The sequence below is a fragment of the Corapipo altera genome, unplaced genomic scaffold (assembly GCF_003945725.1).
Source record: "Corapipo altera isolate COAL_440 unplaced genomic scaffold, ASM394572v1 0, whole genome shotgun sequence".
NCBI classification, from domain to species: domain Eukaryota; kingdom Metazoa; phylum Chordata; class Aves; order Passeriformes; family Pipridae; genus Corapipo; species Corapipo altera.
In genome coordinates, this window is record NW_020884872.1 from 31471135 (window position 1) to 31489898 (window position 18764).

At 42.0% G+C, this 18764-nt stretch overlaps 1 protein-coding gene across 3 annotated transcripts in view; it reads left to right on the top strand.

The window, feature by feature from the left end:
- The first annotated feature begins 5602 nt into the window (after window positions 1–5602).
- The window catches only part of CNGA3 (cyclic nucleotide gated channel alpha 3), a 30302-nt gene continuing 17140 nt past the window's right edge, over window positions 5603–18764 (top strand). For all 3 annotated transcript variants that reach the window (XM_027642365.1, XM_027642348.1, XM_027642355.1), the window contains exons 1-3: window positions 5603–5738; window positions 14816–14947; window positions 18611–18727. In XM_027642365.1, coding sequence (XP_027498166.1) covers window positions 14847–14947; window positions 18611–18727 — 218 coding nt within the window. In that variant the 5' untranslated portion in view covers window positions 5603–5738; window positions 14816–14846. The remainder of the gene's footprint in view (window positions 5739–14815; window positions 14948–18610; window positions 18728–18764) is intronic.

An 18764-nucleotide genomic window follows, 5' to 3' on the forward strand; every position in this document is an offset into this window, starting at 1 on the left:
GCCTGTGTCTTCAGGCAGTCTGACTCACACAAGATGTTAAGTGAACTCACAGGTAGGCTTGCAGTCAGCAGGAATTTCCACACCTCTCCTAGGCCAGGAGCCAGTGTACCTGCTGATGGGTGACCATGTGCTCCCCACCCCTCGGGGCTCTCTTCTGACACAGAACGGGGCAAGGGCACGTACCGGCTTTTCTGTGAGAGGCTCTGCCTGTGAGCTGCGGTGCAACAAAACTGACAGAGCTTTCTGCTCACCGGGGCAGCAGGCAGGAAGGTTCCTTATCTGCCTATGCCTTGGTCTGCTCTTATGCAAATGCCTCTATTTGCCATGTCAGGAACACCAAATAGTATTAAAGGTTTTCAGTTCGTTCTTTGGAAAGTTTAGCCTGTAATGGCTTGTACTGTGATTTCGCTTGGAAAAACAACTGCGTCTAGGAGAATGCTAAGGCTGTTGTATATATATCAAGGATCCAATCCTTTTACACCAAAATGTGTGGGATGCTCTTCATTGATTTCAAAGGGACACAGCAGCTGCTGTGCATTCAGCATTTATTTTTATTCAAACCAAGGAAAAGGTTAAAAAAAGAATTGCAGAGTCCTATCCTTTCCCCTTACTATACGTCCCCCACAGTGGTGCAGATTAAGGTAAAATAAATAGACCTCACTCACTTATAATTAGGACAACACAAAACAGGTATGCTCTTTTGCTTTTACTTGTCAGAACATCTCTGGCTCTAATGGGGCTAGTTTATGAAAATGGCTTGGCCAGGTTCAGTTTTCTACAGTAGTCAGTTCCTTGCAGGATCAGGCTGATTCAGAACTGTGAAAATATCTGTGATGTGGATTTTACATACCCCATTTGGACATTTCTATTCCTCGTTTCTGTTTATTCTGTCTTTTGGATGCTTTTGTCTTGCATTTGCATGTGTGAACTGCATGGTTTTGTTCAGTGAAGCTCCCATCCCACAGGTCCAAATCATAACTCAGATTGTTCATATGAGAATTGCTTTTTAAAGCAGAACAAATTAGTGCTTCTCTTGGGAAGGAAACCAAATGAGCTTTTCTTAGGTTGGCAATTCAGTCCAATTATTTCACTGATCTTTGTTCATTTAATTCATTTGAAGTGGAACAATCAGAAGAAACAGGTCAGAGCTACAATGCAAACAGGAAATTACAATTCCTCAATCTGAGGAAAATGAGATTTTAGAACACATTACTTAATTTTTTTTCTATTTATGAAGCCTTATTCTTTTGTCATACATCCTGGTATTTATTGCAGAGCACAGCAGTCTTGGGAGAACTATTAGAATAATGTCAGTGCCCCTCACAACAGAACTGTGTAGCTAAAGCCACAGGTACTGTAAATAAGCTCAACTCTATTGATTGCCTGGGACCAGTTTAGAGTAGCTAAAAAATTGCAGTTCACAGGAGGGAAAGAATGAGGTTTCACTCCTTGGATACCATAATTACATAGAAATATAGAGTATCCTGAGCTGGAAGGAACCAATGTGGATCACTAAAGTCCAACTCCTGACCATGCACAGGATAATCCCAAGAATTACACCATGTGCCTGAGAGCATTGTCCAAACGCTTCTTGAACTCTGTCAGGCTTGGTGCTGTGACCACTTTCCGATGGGGAGCCTACATCAGTGCCCAACCACCCTCTGGATACAGAACCTTTTCCCAATATCTAATCTGAATGTCCCCTAACACAGCTTCAGGCCATTCCCTTAGGTCATGTCACTGGTCAGCAGAGAGAAAAGATCGATGCTTGCCCCTCCTCTTCCCCTCATGAGGAAGTTGTAGATTGCTGTGATCTCCCCTTCATTTTCTCTTCTTCAGGTTGAAACATATGCTTAATGATAGCATATGTTATCATTAAAAGGTTCAGAAGGAGACTTCTTGCAGTGACACTAAACACTTACTTCTTTTTGACAACAAAGGTTGATTATGTATAGAACTTCTACTCTGGTGATTGACTATCTTCCCCACAGGGCCCGACTCTGTATTTTGGTCTGTGAGGTGTACTGCCTCCATACTGACTGAACTACTGGGGTTTATGCTCAGATGACTAATGACAGGAATTGGCCTGAAGATGTGGAAGGACAGCTCCAACATAATGTCTGCTTCCAGCTCAGGGCCTCAGTGAAATCAGTGAAACTGAACACTGCACCAGTGCTCTGAGCCCAAGCCAGTGGAGAGAAGGGTGGGTTTACAGAACACAGGTCACAGACTAGCTGGCTTTATCCTCTTCTCAGATCTACTTTTTGCCTCACAGATTAGACATTCTTCAAAAAGCTGTCCTGATGCTGGATGCAGGAGGACACTGCAGTGTATCTTCCAGCAAGCGCTGAGTTTGAATGTTTCCAGTCTATTACGGGCTCAGGATTTCATTCTACGATGGACTAAGTCAAGGCTCCTATTGCGATTAACTTCTGTTTTCCCAGTGCATTTTGGAGAAGTTACTGATGTGTTACCTACCCTTTTTTCCCCCCCTTTGTTTCTCAGAGGCTACTGGAAACTCACAAGCCAGCTGGTTCTGGAGTTAAAGGGAGGCTCAGTGTGTGAGACAAACTCTGGTGAAAGGGAAAGCAACTGGAGAAAGATACCTGTGCATAATTATTTCTTTCTCAGAAGACTGTCAAAGTACATATTACAAAAAAGTGCAAAATATGGACTCAATGATTGCAAATTTTTCCCAATTTTGTTTCCTTTTCCAATTTTAAAGGATATAGCTCAAGATTATGTATAAATTTTATGGTCATTTAGCCATTGTATTATTGTCAGTATTTCTCCAACTCACAGGAATCTAATGAATACAGTAAAATGGACATATTTATAGACCCCAGCATGATATGAGAGGCTATTTCATTATATCCAAATAAAGGCAAATAACAAGACAGGCAGTGTCACAAAACAGAAAAAGGAGAAAGGGAAGGCTCTTTGCCCATTTTGTCTCCTGAAAATAGTTTAAGCCATGCACTAAAATTAACTTACTGAAGACAAAGGTTTTCTAAGTGTATTGTTTGAAAAAAAGATTGATAAAAAGTATTTTAAGGCATATCACCTCGCGAGTAATTTTCTAGTAGCTGTAAGATTTCTAAAACACAGATATTCACCCTGAATTCCTGTTAGAAAGATAGAGCTTTCCCATTCTATTTTTGCAGTACCACTTTCTTCCTTCAGAGCATAACACACAAAGTACGAAGAAGTAAAACTTTCCAGGGGAAGACAAAGGAATGTAGACCCTTCATATCCCTCAAGCTGTTGCAGAATGTTCTTTGTTGATAAATAAGAGGATAAAAACATTTCAATTGGTCAAAAGGGTCTTTTGACCAGAAGTCGTGTATTGGGTCTGGCTGAGATGGAGTTAATTTTCCCTGCAGCCCATGGTGTAGACTATGGTGAGGCAGCTGTCTCCCTGCAGCCCATGGAAGTCCATGGTGGGACAGACATCCACCTGCAGCTTGTGGAGGGCCCCACACTGGATCAGGTGGATGCCTGAAGGAGGCTGTGGCCCCCTGGGAAGCCCACACTGGATAAGGATCCCGGCAGGACCTGTGGCCCCATGGAGAGAGGAGCCCATGCTGGAGCAGGCTTGCTGGCAGGACTTAAAACCTCATGGGGGACTCATGCTGGAGTGCCCTGTTCCTGAAGGACTGGACCAGGTGGAAGGGACGGATGGTGGAGCAGTTAATGAACAATTGCAGCCTGTGGGAAGGACTCATGTTGGAGAAGTTTGGGGAGGACTGTCTCCTGTGAGAGGGACCTCAGGCTGGAGCAGGGGGGGACAGCAAGGAAGAAGGAGTGGCAGAGAAAACATGTGATAAACTGACCATAACCCCCCATTCTCTGTGCCTTGTTGTAGTAGGAAGCCAGGACCTGCAAAGGATGTGTATCTAGATGAAACACCTGGGAAATGCAACCAGTGCTTGAGTGTTCTGAGGAACAATAGCAGAGCAGTCTGGCACTTGGTGCACACCTGTTCAGCTAGTTCCCCTACCAGTGCTTCCACAGCACTGCCTGGAGTACTCCTTAGGGGTCAGTCCAGCAGGAAAGGAATGGAAAAAGGTGCTCTTCAAATGCTTTCTGCCTTCCCAGGTTTTCTGTTCTGATCCTCAAAAACTCTCTTATTCTGAAGACTGATGTGATAGCTATATGAGACAGACAGCTTGAGTTTCTGATGGGGTTCTAAGAGTTTTAGACATGGTCTTTTCTTCTCCTCAGGCCTTGTTGTGTCATGTGGTTCATCTTTCCCACGTAAAATGATTCTCAGTGAGGGGAGAGCAGTGAGTAACTCCACAAACCTGAGCACTTCAAATGAATTTCTAATGTCACATTGCGTTCAATGACATGCAGCAAAATGCAGCAGGTTTTTCTTTAGGAATGACATGGCTTCTGCTGACGTTTTCCAGCTGAAGAATCACTTCATATATAATACACACTCTTTGTTTTCAGCTTTTCTGAACCCTGTGAAAAGCAGAATCAGAGGTGAACAAGTGAAGTTCGAGGGAATGCAAAAGTCTTGAGGGAGCCTCAGCATATGAAAATGAGCGTCAGCTCCCTCCAGGAGGTCAGGGAGTGAGGGCCAGAGCACTGAAGAAGAAACCTGTTCAGCGGTACATCGAGGAGAAACGCCTCTCATGAGGGAGAAGGTGTCGGCCCCAGCGGGGAGACCGGCTGTGGGGTACCATCCCCTCAGGTCCGCCTCAGGCAGGGACGGTGGAGCAGAGTCCCAGGAAATCCGCGCCGCGCCGGCTGCCGAGGGGGACGCGCTTTCAGCCGGCAAAGGCACGTCCCCACCCGCCTTCCTGCCGATCCCCGCTCCCGACAGTCCCGCCGCCGCCCCGCTCTGGCCCCTCCGCGCCCGCCGCCGGCCGAGATGAAAGCGCAGGGGCAGCGTGTGCGAGGGGAGGGCGGCGAGGAGCCGGCCCGGAGATCTCCTCCTGAGAGCCGCCGGCCCCTCTGGGGACGCCGCCGAGCATCCCTGCTCTTCCCAGGTTCTCCCCTCGGCACGGCCCGCGGGGCGGCGGCCGAGGCAGCAGCTGGCGCGGTGAGCGCGGCCGGGAGGCGGAGGGGGGCGGCGGCGGGACTCTGCCTGGCCCACAGGCACCGATGCTCCGGCCCCCGCCCCGGTGAGGCGGGATGAGCTCCGCCCCGCAGGGAGAGAGTGCCGCGGCCGCTGGAGCGTGTGTCGCTGCCGGGAGGCGCCTCGCCCGGTCCCGTCCCTTCTCGTGTCGCCGCCCGGGGCTGCGGGTCCTCGCTCCGCCGGCGGCCCCGGGCCGGCCCTGCCCTGCCTTACCCGCGCCGGGCTCCCAACTTTCCTCGGCGTGGCACGAAATGTGCCGGGGCGCCGCCGAGCCGCTTTGACGTCTTGATCCTCTCCGAGAACTTAACAGGATCGCAAAGCCCTTCGAGCGGCTTTTCCCGGTGAGCCGGGTTTAGGCGCTCGGGCTCTGGCCGTAATCCGCCCGCGCCGCTCGGAGGGGCGGCCCGGCGGGCCCTGCCCTGCCCCGCCGCCCCCGCCGGGCCGCGCCGGGCCGGGCTGAGCTGCCGGGGCTGCCGGGGCTGCCCGGCTCCGCGGCCGGGAAAGGTTCCGCGCTGGAACCGCGCCGGGAAGGGCAGCGCTGACCGCCAGCGTCACTCGGGGATCGCGGCCCCGGGGCATCCGCGTCCCACAGGCAGGCGGACGGTCGGACGGAGCTCCAGAGTTCGGGTGCTGCGGAGGAAAGCGTGGGCAGGTGAGTTTGGAAGAGGAGGCAGTAAGCCTCCCTTTCTGTCACGCCCGTGAGAGCGGGATCGTGTCCTGCATCGGACTCCAGTTCCAAACCTTAACTCAGAAGCTTGAAATGAAAACGTAACTTTATTTATTTATTTAGTTAGTTAGTTTTAAATGAACGTGTTCATTTGGTTAATTGACACAGAGTTCTGCATACTCAATCAAATTGGATTCAGGACACGAATCCATACAAAAGGGAGGCCAAGGGGCACTTACACCATTCCTGTTGACTGATACTTAATTTTGCCAGTTTGATCGATGTGTCTCTTAACTTCTCTTCTCTCTGGTTGGTGTGGTGTAAGCAGGAGGTTGTTTTTATATGTCGTTTCCTATATAAAGGAAATGCTAGCAAATAATGCAAGTAGTGAAAGGGAATAATTTTCCAGTGATTCCCGGTGCTCCCAATAAATTGACCTTGGTTCCAGCCATATGACATCTTTTGCAAAACTCCTGTAGTGTAATCCAGGCCATGGTGTGCCTAAGAATATGCAAGATACAATAATAACTATAATCAGAGTCTTTCTCTAATGAGAGGTCCACTCACTTGCTGAGAGAAAAAAGTAAAAAGAAGACAAGAAAAAATGACCTGAACGTTACAGTTCTCTGAAGAATCGATGTTAATGTAAATGTTGGTACCTGTTAAGCGTGGACACTTTTAACTGTATTTTGTTTTCCAGATTTATAATCGTTGCATTCAAACCAAGTATTAGAGGAACATTGTATTTAAAATCTGTAATTTTCATTGTTACAAATAAGTAAAGTGTAGTTTCAGATGTTACAGGTTTTGAAATAGCATAACTTTGCCTTCAGTTACCAGGTTTTTTTCCCTCTGGTATTGTTTATGTAATTTTCTTTAAGTTATGCATGATAAAACCATCTGATTAGAAAAATACAGGTGCAGATGATAATGGGACTGTAAGGATGTCTAATTAGCAAGGGTAGTCATAGTAAACATGCAGTGAACAACTTGAGGGAAGAGCACATCAGTGTTAAAAAAGTATACAGCATCCTTCCATATTAGCATCTCTCAGCTTTGCCTTCTGTGTATCCCAGCCGTTGTCATCTAATTTGCACCCAAGCTCAGTCGTTTTGGTTCAGCATGTTGTCCTGCAGCCTTCTCTGATGTTGCCATCTCTTTTCATTAGCATCTCTTAAATCCTCTTCTGTCGAATGTCTTGTTACTGCTTGTGAAACGTGACAGAATTTACCTCTCAAGCTTTCCTTCCCTGGCCAAGTGGAATAGCTCCAATGGTTTACGTAATGTGGGCAGGGAGTGAATTTGAAGGGGTAACATTCACATGTACGCACGTGCACGCATGGAAACTTACATATATGTTTTATAGACACGCATCCAGAAGTATAAACCTGCTGTGTTTTAGCTGTATTCATGCCCCTGTTATGTTCCCTTTTAAGAGTTATCTTGGTAAATGAATGCACTGACAGAGACATTGGCAGAACTGGTGATTTTCAGGCAGTGGCTACAGAAGCCTTGCACAGAGCTTATTTGCTGTATAGAAACATGGGTACTGGGTACCTGCATCTTGTTAGCCCATACCAGCAGCAGAAACAACTCGATGTAGCTTGGTTGTCTAGTCAGCTGTAATTTGTAATTTACTGCGTTTTAATTTACAACATTATGTTCAATATTCATGGCTAGCTTCTCTTAAATAGTTTCCAGTCTAAAAAAATAATAAATTCACAGAAAATGGTCTGCAAAAAAGTTTGGCAGATCTTAGAAGATTGAACTGCATTACTAATAATTCATAGATATAGAAGGGAAACTCAGTTCAAATAACCATTTATTCTAAAGGTTATTTTGGTACTACAAGGTGCCAGGGACTCAACCATCAAATTGATCAAGGCTAATCACGTGCTTTTCATTCTAAAACTCTAAATTTTACATACAAGCATATGCAGTGTTGTGTGGAGTATATGCACATCCTAGAGTACCTATAAAAGGTATTTGACAGGTCTTTGGTACTGAGGCTACTAGGCTATGCATGTAAACTGTGTTCATTTTCAGGAGATGTCAGTGCCCATAGACTGTGGTAAATGCAATATGTTGTAGCAGAGAGTAATAAAATTTGAAAAGTGTGCTTTTAAAAGAGGTCCTAGGATTTAAGAATTGTTGATTCAAACTGTTATGCATAATGATTCATGAGGGTAAGGTGGTGCAGCTTGCTGATTTTTTTTTTCAGCCCCTTGGGTTTGATCTAGTAGCCTTTATAGAAAGTTGATGTCCATGACAACATACCAGAGTCCTATCTGTGGGTTAATTTACAAACCTCCAAGTGGTTGTGCCTTGTCTTCACATCGTGTAGTTACTTAAAGATCCAGTGTTCAGTCGTTGATGTCCATTTGTTGCCTGTTCTGGTCATGTCATTGGAGCTGCAGGCTGTCACACGTAACATACACAAGATACAGAATATACAGCTGAGCTACAACTATTACCAAGTGATATAACAAGGATCATGTAGGTGGAGGTCAAATCCCAAAATAAATCCCAAAGTCTTAGCAGGGTTGAACCTGAGCGGCTGTGTGAGGATTTAGAACGTGTCTTAACTGAAATGATGTAAGTGATCCTATGCAGCTTATTACTGCTTCCATAGCAATAAATGAAATGTTGAAAGCCTCAAGAACTACAGTATTTTGCCAACTAGACAAACACATAAGATCCATTACAAAACTGTATGTAAGGTCATCCTTTACTTTGTGATGGTGAAACATATTTCACCTTGAAAAGCTGGTTTTTGAATTCTGTCATATTTTCCCTCCGTAGTCCTTTTAGTCTAAATAAATAAGCTTTGAGAATATTAAGTGGTGATATAAATAGCTTGATCTGCCATCACTGCTTGATAAACAACTACATTTATTTTGTATCAGGTGTATTAATTCTTGGTTGGTTAATGATTTTGAATTAAGTTAGGGTGAATTAACATATTCTGTCCCAAAGGGGAACTACTAGAGTAGCCCAAATGTGAACTCTCAATGCTCTTCAGAAGGACACTATAGTAATTCAAAGTTCTTTCACAGGTGTTTGACAAGCTGTACAATTCATTTTGGTGGCTTAGCTGATGGCCATCAACTTCCTAAATTTTATATAATTTATAATATTAAAGTGTGTACCTGGGTTTTTGTCGTACTGATTATGTGCAAAATTGTCTGAAACATAGGACAAAAAGCTGCTCAGAGGCCTTGACAGTGTCCAAATAGCCGTGCTGAAAAAAGACATTCCTGCTGCTGCTCCAGTATATGTCCTCAGAGCACTGAAAACCCATGAGAGAGTTATGTGTGAATATATCCCATAATCTATTGGTAGGAGGCTCTGGAGAAAGGAGTAAAAATGTTTTGGCTTGCTTAACTTGAAGCAGACTCAAAAAGCTTCTCATTTTTGAGGTGCAGCTGCTCAGCACAATACAATTTGCTGCACATAAGCGAACAGACTTGAGAAAGAGGGGAGTTAATGGCTGTCAGTTGGGTGCCACCTCTTTTTGGCCTGGAGTTAGATGCCCAGTCTCCCATTTTAGCTTCAGTCTTTTCATATTGGCTAGCATATGTAGATCCCCTCTTAGAGCCTTGTTCCTGGGTACCTGAATTTCTGCATGCCTGCTTTAGGATATCCACTGGACGGCACAGCTCCTTAAATTTAGATACTGCAGCCTTCATACCTCTTGTTCTAAGTCTATACAGATATGGTTCTAAAGAGATAAGTAGAACCTGATTTTCAAAATTAGTAAAGGCTTATGTGAATCTGAAGTTTTCATATGTTATTTGAACTCGTATTTGTTGTCAAACAACTTGCTGTCTTGATAAAACAGGTCTTTTATATCAGACAGTGCATATAAAATAATTTGACACAATACATCAGTTTCTATTGAATCCAAGAGGATAAAAGAGTACATGAACTATTTGCATTTGGAGTAGGCAGTGCTATCAGTAATGTATAATTTGTTGCATTTTTAGTAGGATAATACATCTTTGTCATTTAGCTCTGGTTTCAGTCTCAGTGATTTAAGCACTGAAAAGCAATATTCTTGAGTGTGGAGTTATTTATTATTCATCTTTTTCAGGTTAGTACAATTGGTAGCAAGGACAGAAAGACTAAGTGAGAAAGCATGTTAAAATTCTGCTTAAGGCATTGGTAAAGATGTCAATCTTTCAAGAGCTAGGAGGGTTTCAGGTAAGTTTTGTTTTGCTGGGTGACTAGATTGAGGGTCAGAGAACTATCCTTCTGTTTGTCTGTCTGTTTCTCTTGTTCAGTCGCTTGTAGGCTAAATACCTGTTCTAAGGACCTAACGTGGATTTATCAGGCTTGTCAGCCTTTAGGTAATCAAATTTTACTCTCAATGTAATTACTACCTTTAAATATTTAGAGTAGAGAGTGTAGTTCCGAGATAATAGAGATTTTATAGAAGGCAAATAGCAATGTGTGGTGGGTGCAGGCCCCCAGGGGCTGGCAGGGTGCTGTGGGGCCCTCTCTGAGGAGCAACCGGGGCTGCCTATGCTGGACACTGATGTCTCCAGCTGATCCTCTGCAGCCGAGATGGTGGCACTCTGGGGAAAAGCACTTAAAAACGAGTATAATGCTACGAAAACAGCGTGTTGGGAATGAGGGGAGGAAAAAAGGGTGAAAAACAGTTCTACAGGCACCAAGGTCAGAGAAGAAGGAGCAGAGGTGTTGTTCTAGGCACTGGAGCAGAGATTCCCCTGCAGCCCATGTAGGGGACCATACTGGAGCAGACATCCACTGTGGAGGACCCTACAGTGGAACCAGTAGCTATTTCCTGAAGAAAACTGCAGCCAGTGAAGAGGAGCCCATGTGTGAACAGGTTCTCCTGCCAGGAACTGTGGCCCATGGAGGACCCACACTGGGGCAGTTTGTGAAGGACTGCAGCCTGCAGCAGGAACCCACACTGGAGCAGCGGCAGTGTGAGGAGGAAGAAGCAGGAGTGAGGAAGCATTATGGACTGACTGCAACCCCCCATTCCCCACCCACTGTGCTGCTGGGTAGGGTGGAGGAGGTTGAGGAGTTGGTAATGTAAGGGTGAAGTTGAATTTGTGGAAAAAATGAAGGATAGAGTTGTTTTTGTTTCTCACCATCCAACTCTTTTAATTTGCAATAAGTTAATTGAATTTTCTCCAATTTGAGCCTGTTTTGCCTGCAGTGATAATTGCTAAGTGATATTCCTGTCCTTCTCCTCTACCCATGAGCTTTCGCATCTTACTTTTTCCTGCTGGACTGCTGAGGAGGGGCAGTGAGAGAGCAGCTGGGTCGGCATCTGGCAGCCAGCCAAGGCCAACCCACCACACTACTGTAACAACTATGTTTTTAAATACAAAGCTGAGCTCTACTCACTTCTTAAAACTCCCTGATAAGAACCAGTATTTAGCAGCAATTTTGGAACTGCAGATCCCAGACAATTGGAGCTGTCTCTCTGTGGCCCTGCAAAAGGTGTTGGCGGAGCCTCACGGCTCTTCAGGACTTTCCTGCTGGTTCCTCCTGATAGCTCATGATAAGCTGCTCCCTAGTCAGTCACTTGCCAGATTTTGGATCCAATGTTGAAAAGCTGATCTCCTCCCTAGACCATTGAACACATTTATCATTAGGATTCTTGGAGGCCTAGAAAGAACAAATATTTCTCCTTTATCGGATAGCCTGTAATTTGTCAGAATTTTATGGGCTTTATGCAGTGCCAAACCATGTTACTTCAGGAGGTCTCACCACCCGCTCTGTACTCAAATGCTGCATTATTTATTTCTATCAGTCCTGTGTTCAGTTTCCCTCCACCACAGCTGGGCACACAAAACACACCTTCATCCACTGTCCCTACCTCCTTCCAAAAATGCATGATTGTATTTTATTGCTTAATAGTAGAGTTGTATTACCGTGAAATGTTCCCCCCTCCTTTCCTCCAGTACAGTGTAGAATAAGAGTTCAGAACACACTGTATATTGAGTGTGAACTTTACAGCTAAAATTATTGTAACGGATCTGAAATGAGCTCCAATTTTACCTACATAATTTTATTTTATTCTTCATCTTTCTATAGTGAGCAATATCATTTTTATTTCTCTCCCTTCTCTATGTCCTTAATCATTCTTGCCATGCTTTTATGCTGCTTTATCTTTCTGTTCAAGAGAAGGACTAATAGTGTTCTAAATAAGTCTGCCCTGTTGTTTTGTGGAACAGTTTTAGTGTTCTTTGTGTCATTAACATTTTCCATGTATATATTGTCAGTTATTGCATCAGCAAGCCTGCAGTGAGCTGTACATGTATCATAAGTTCATAGGAGTTGAAAGGGACCTTAAGGACCATGTAGTTCCAACTCCCCTGCTGTGCGCAGGGACACCTTCCACTAGACCAAATTGGTCCCAGCCCCATCTAACCTGGCCTTGAACACTTCCAGGGATGTGGCATCCACAGCTGCTCTGGGCAACCTGTTCCAGTGTTTCACCACCATCATCGTGAAGAATTTCTTTCTAATACTTAATCTAAAACTACTCTCAGGTTCCCTTTCTGAGAGCATATGGCCCATTTGGAAGCATGTAAGGCAGTAGCTTACATGCTTTTCACCTGCGTTCATTGATTTCCATTTGCCTATGTTGCACATCACTTGTCATCAAATTGGGAAATTGATATAGTTGTTGAGGGTCACCCTGAAGTTCCTTGCACTCCTTTTGTTACTCCTGCCTATAGTATTTTTTGCCATACTGAGATCTTCTTGTATCACCACTCCTTTTCGTCAGCATCATTAATGACAGATTTTCCTATGGAGCTCTGAGGAATACTGTTCTTAAACTTCTGCAGTGATGAGGGAGGCTGTTTAATCCTGTTCTTGCTTTCTGTCTTCTCCTTTTTAATCCAAAATAGTATTTGGCTTCATATCCTATGACTTGTTTTGTTTCTTTAGTGACATAGTTTTTGGAAGTCTAAATAAGGTTTACGAGTGTTTCCCGTATTCAGCGCTTCCACTGGCATACTCAAGCCTTTCGAGGAGATTTGGAATATCTAATTCCAGTATCTATTAATAGTGTTTAAGTCCAGACTAGTAATATCTAATTTCAGGAGATTAGTAACATCTAGAGAAGCCATTTCAGTTTTAAGAAATACTATACTTAATGTTTTTTTAACCAGACTTTTGGGAGCTGATGCACAAGTGTCTGGAAATCCATACTCACACCTACAGCATTTGAAATACAGAAAGGCATTGTTCACTAATCTCCAGAGTCAGGGGCAATGCGTCTTCTCAGTGAGAGAATACATGTGGTTGGTAACAAATTATTGACATCATCCCAAGACTTCAGAAGGGTTTTATTAGCTCATGATTTTATTGTTTCAACACTTTTAGTGTTTTAGCAGAGTTATTTACTTGTTGGATATTATAAACCAGGTGACCCTTGCTTAAGAACTGCCAGAGGTAGACATCAATTTGATTGTGAATCATCAGAACTGATGAGTGTTACTGTTGTGTTAGGTCATCAAGATCTTAACTCAATACTAACTTTGTGCTGAAAATACATCTTTAGAAAAAAGGTTAATGCTTTGTTACTTATGAACCATTTTTCTTTTCCCACCACCAAGCTTTTAAAACCTTGAGTTATGTTTTTAGCATAAATTATCTGCACTTTAGAAATTAATTCTTCTGAGTGAACATTCCAATCTGAGGCTGGGTTGGAAGAACTCAATTTTTTATATCGATGTGTAATAAAAATGCCCATTTTTCCCCAGTAAAACTTCAGTTAACCAGCATGAACAGGGCTCAGCTTAAGGTGAGACACAGACATTAACTGACTTACAATGAGGCAAAATTAGTAATGGGAAATACTAATCAAAATTTCAGGTGTTAAATGATACGCAAGTGGTATTTCTAGACTAATTTTATTATTTCTGGATAAAAAAATAACCTATTTTATATCTTGAAATATATTAAATAATTTTAAAAGTTGTATGTGATTTTCTTTAGTTGTCTGGAAGTTGAGTGCAGGGTAAGTTGGATGTCTGTTTTTTAAGAAAGTGGATACATAACATAGGTCTAATCATGGATTATGAGCTTTGCTTCAGGAATAATTCAGGACAGAAAGTTAGTTTCTGAAAGATCTGTGTTTCATTTCCTCTTACGGTGAATATTGTGTAGTCAGTGAGACAGGATTTCAGGTGAAAAAGAGACAGTAGGTAGTCTGAGGGAGTTAACTGATCCAAAGAGAATTTCATTCTAGTCATATCTCAAACAAAAAAGTTTCCTGAAGGGAGTTTCAAAACTTAGATTTTTCTGTTTTAAAAATTCAAACCTTTCACGGAAGTGTTTCAGTTCCTTATTTGTAAGACACTTGTCTTGAGCCTTAAAACTTGTTTTGTGAGGATAGATGTGATTTGAATTTGGAAAGGCATTGAAGGTCAAATCTGGAAAGGGATTCAGATCAATATCCTAAAACTTGTAGGAGATGAGCAGAGATTGTCTTGAAGCAGTATATCAAAAAATCTGAGTATATGTTTAGTGCAGAGTTTTAATAATATAGAATTACTGCATGGTGTATAATAAGCTGAGGGGTAAGTTTCATTAGTTATCTGCTTGGTTAATATGTATTTTTGGAATAAACAGTTTAGTCACAAAATAGATAAAATTAGCACAAGGGAATCAATGTAAAATGGAATGAGTTGTCCTAGCACATGTATTATCTAGCTGTTTTTGGTTGACTTTCTAACTGTAATCTTTTTTTAATGAGATTTTATATGCAATTTCAATGGATAATAAGTATGACAGTGTAGGTATTCATAAAGCCCAGAGACTAAAAAGAATACGGTGTCATGTAACCCGTTTTTTAGGGCATGATGAATCTTCTTTGTTACACTTTTACTAGCACTTTTTTTTCTATCTACTACAAGTAAATCAAGAAACATGTCATATGTATGTGTAAATATCACCGGCTGTTATTCAAATGGTTGAAATTGCTTTTTACTGTTCTACTGTTTTAATAAAGCACTCTTTTTAGTACTGACCACATTTCTTTTGCAGTCTTCATATTTTTTTTCCCATTTCAGCTGTCGTTTAGATGTTGATATGTAAAGCAAAATGGCAAAAATCAACACCCAGCACTCCTACCCTGGTATGCACAGACTGTCTGTCAGAACTACTGATGAAGATATTGAAAGGATTGAAAATGGCTATATCAGGTAATACATTCCTTTCATCAGAGTCAAGAGGACAGATTGCTGCATAATTTGTGGAACTCCTCTAGCACCAGGAATAGGAGCTAGAGTTATGGGAACGTTGTGTCATCTTGTTGACCCTGTGCACTTAACTGACTTAGCAACATATATCCAAAGTACTGAAGAGACAGATGCAGGGAGGTTGCCATGGCTTGCAATTTTGGAACTAGAAGCTGTACTACCTCAGGAATAAAGCCCATTTTCACCTCACTTGAAATTATACTAACTCATTGAGGAGAAACATCTTTCGGAAGTCACCACACAGATAGCAGGGTGTGTGCTGCCGACAGAGTATTTGGAATTTGGTGAAAAAAAAAAGATCCTTTCAACACCAGTGAAAAGCCTTGGGAAGTTTTTTTAAATGTAGCCTCTGCAAATTGCCTAGTTCATGTGATAGGGAACATATGTGATGTATAAAGAATATCAACATTTTTGTACTGGATTTTCAGAGTCCATCACTGTACAAAGGAAATGTAATAGTTCCTTTACATTTGCCTTCCTGTTTTAATAGTTTTAAAGTGGCTGTTTAAACTGTGCCAGTGAGCTTGCACTTAAATTTTGCACAGTATCAGTAATTTCTCTAAACTGGGCAAACCCTGCTGGGCCTGCAGGCAGGTGTCTCATGATCCACAGCATTTGTACAGGCTGGAAAAAATGTTCTGCTTTTGTCTTGTTACAGTCAACCACCTCATCTATGTGGACCTTGTCAGAGTGTTTCTTGCTGTTCAAACGTATACCCAGACTGGAGCACTCAAACTCCTGCTGGGCTGATAGGACTGCCTGCTTTATGAGGATTTTTGAATTGCATGCCCCTAGTGTCTGCTATGGATGTGATTCCTGCCCTGTTTGAATTGGTCCTTTTTTCCTTTTTGCTTTGCTTACATGATACCTTTTGTCATGTGAGTGTACCTATACTAGGGAAAATGGAGCTGCTTCTATTCTGCACAGTATGTCTTGCTTGACTTATTTAGATTTGGAAGAGCCATGTCCCTTTGTCTCTGTTTACAGTGATATCTCAGAAACAGGGAAAACACAGAAATAAGATCCTCCTTTCCTTTTTTTTATGTCCTAGTTGCAGAGATATCAGTGATTGGCAGCTCACAAATGGAATTACTGATGGGGATGTGAGAGTGGGGTCATAAAGGTTTAACTGTAGGATTGAATTTCTTTGGTCATCTGCAGTTTCAGAGGCAATATCTTGCTTTTGACAGATAGAGGGACTGAAATATGAACTGCACTTATATCATGATGATGGTCTTAAAGAAACATTTATTTCAAAGAAATTTGCTGCTGTCAGCATTAGTTACAGGAGTTCAAAGATGAAAAGATTTGAAAAAGATAAAGATATAAAAAAGATAAAGATATAGAAAGATAAACCACGAAAAGATAAAAATATAAGAGATAAAAAGATACAATATTACTCTTTAAAAAAGATCTCATATTTAGAGGGTTTGGATTGCTCAAGTGATTGCTAGTAAGTATATACAATACCTTTGTTATACCACTCAAAGAATTTTGGTACAGGTTTTTTAAGTTCAATTTTGTTTTAGAATATGTCTGTACCAAAAGATAGGTCCCATCCAGAATTTTAGCCCTTCTCTATTTTGTAGCAAAATATACAACTATAGACATTGGGGAAAAAACCACCGGGTTTTGTATAGTAACCATTGTCTTCCTTCAGCTCCTGTTGGCTATAGTTCAGCAAAGCAATTAAACACATTACTTAGTTCTCACTAAAGTTAGTGGGTGTTAAATTTATACCTAATGCTAAGGATGTGCTTAAGCCCTTTTCTGCTGTGATATGAGGCATTATCAAGAAAAAGAATTCACTGCAATAGTTAACAGAGAGCTGCTCCTGATCTTTAAGCTGTCATTCTCATATATGCAGGAGTAGGTGATTCTTGTGCCCATATTTTTACTTCTGTAGCGTGTTATGAAGTTGGTTCATTTTGTTAAAATAAAAAATTGACAAAACAAAAAAAACCAAATGAATCTCTATTTTAAAAATCCAGCCTCTGCAGAGAAACAGCTCAAATAGGAGAGGCAGCACAATAGACTATAGACACAGGTTGCCTGTCTAAAAGTTCAGCTGTGCCCTGTAGACATCTGGATTTCAGTGCCTTTGTGTGAGAAGGTGTCTACGTTCCTGCTGTCATGAGTGGAGATGTACTCAGTACTCACAGTCAGCAGCACCCGGGAAACTGTTCAGCTTACCCTGGAGCTGCATAGCTCTTCAGGCTCATTTGGCTCTGTTGATTATGAGAGAGGTATTTAGTTGACTAAAACAGGCATCTAATGCTATTTGAGATACCACAGGGTATTTGAAGCATTTAGGTGGTACTAGTGGATGTGAGGAGAGACCTGTGTGCTCTGGAGAGGTCTGATAAAGTATTTTGAAGTATTCCAAATGGTACTAGACTCCTATATTGAGGCAGCTGAATCAAGCTGAAGATAGCCACTGACTATAATGAGAACTTAGATACTTATTAGGCACTGCCCAGCAGCAGTATTAGAATTTATTGCTAAGATCACACAAAATGTATATTTGTCTGTAAACAGGAATGGAAGTACTTAAAAATAGCCATGGTAGTGCAGTCTAAAAGATGGACTAGTCCAGCATCCTTTTGCCAGCAGGTCTGTAGGCCAGTGCTCTAGGAAATAGTAAAAAAGGTGGGTAAACTCTATTACATCCAGCTCAGGAGACTTTCTTGAGATGAATGCAGGCTCTGTGTATCTGGTAATCCATAATGAATTTCTATTCCATGAGTTCATTGATTTTCCCCTAGAAGCCATGTTAACTTTGGCAGCCACAATATCCTCAGCACTGACAACATAAACTAGATTATAAAAGTATTTCAGTACTAGGCAGTGTCTACTGGTGTTTTGTAATTAGAAGAGAATTAGAAAACAGTTAACAAGTTGAGAATCCTGGGACTTTCAGGATCTATTTTAGTATTGTTCTTTGTGTAGAAATAATAAAATTTTAATTCTGTGTTTGTCAGTTTCTCAACTGTGAGTGCACCCCACAAAACTGAACTGCTAATTATCTTTTTGTGGGCATTGAAAGTGCTGTTGCCAATTCTTATGAAGATACTGCAACTCTCATTATAGTCAATATTTTCCTGACAATACAGATGAACAGACTCATATGTGAGTTCATGTTTGCATTACAAAGGGGGGAAAAAAAGATCCTTAGTGGTCATGATAAAGTCTTGTAAAAGTGAATACAAAAGACTGGAAAACACAGAGAAAATCCTAGGAGTACTAAAAAAAAATTCAGAGTGAACCCTTATAAAGTCCAGGTTCCAGTGAAGTAAATTTCAAAACTCCATTACTGAAAGATGAGGCTAAATTTTCATCTCTTTTTCTCAAAAGCTATTTTTTCAAGTGCTCATGAATAGTCTCTAGCTTCTGAGCTTGCTGGAACACATGGCAGAGCCTCCCCTGACTTTAATTCACATTGGATGGCTCCAGAAAAGTTGGAACATAGGGTTATCAAACATATGCTATGTTACTAAGAAGACAATTTGCTGCCCTGTTTCCTGATGTAGTAGGTGGAAAGAACTGGTTAGGGGTAAGTCTGGTGAATGCTATATGGAATTCTTAAAAAAAAAATTGCCTTTGCAGAACCCATTCACTGTGTGAAGATGCGTCTTCAGAACTGCAGGGAGTCATTTCTGTGGAGGGAAGACATGTATCTGAATCCCAGACGAGCTCATTCACAGGCAGGGGAGCAATGGCAAGGTAATATGCTGACTAGTAGAACTTCCAGCATTAAATT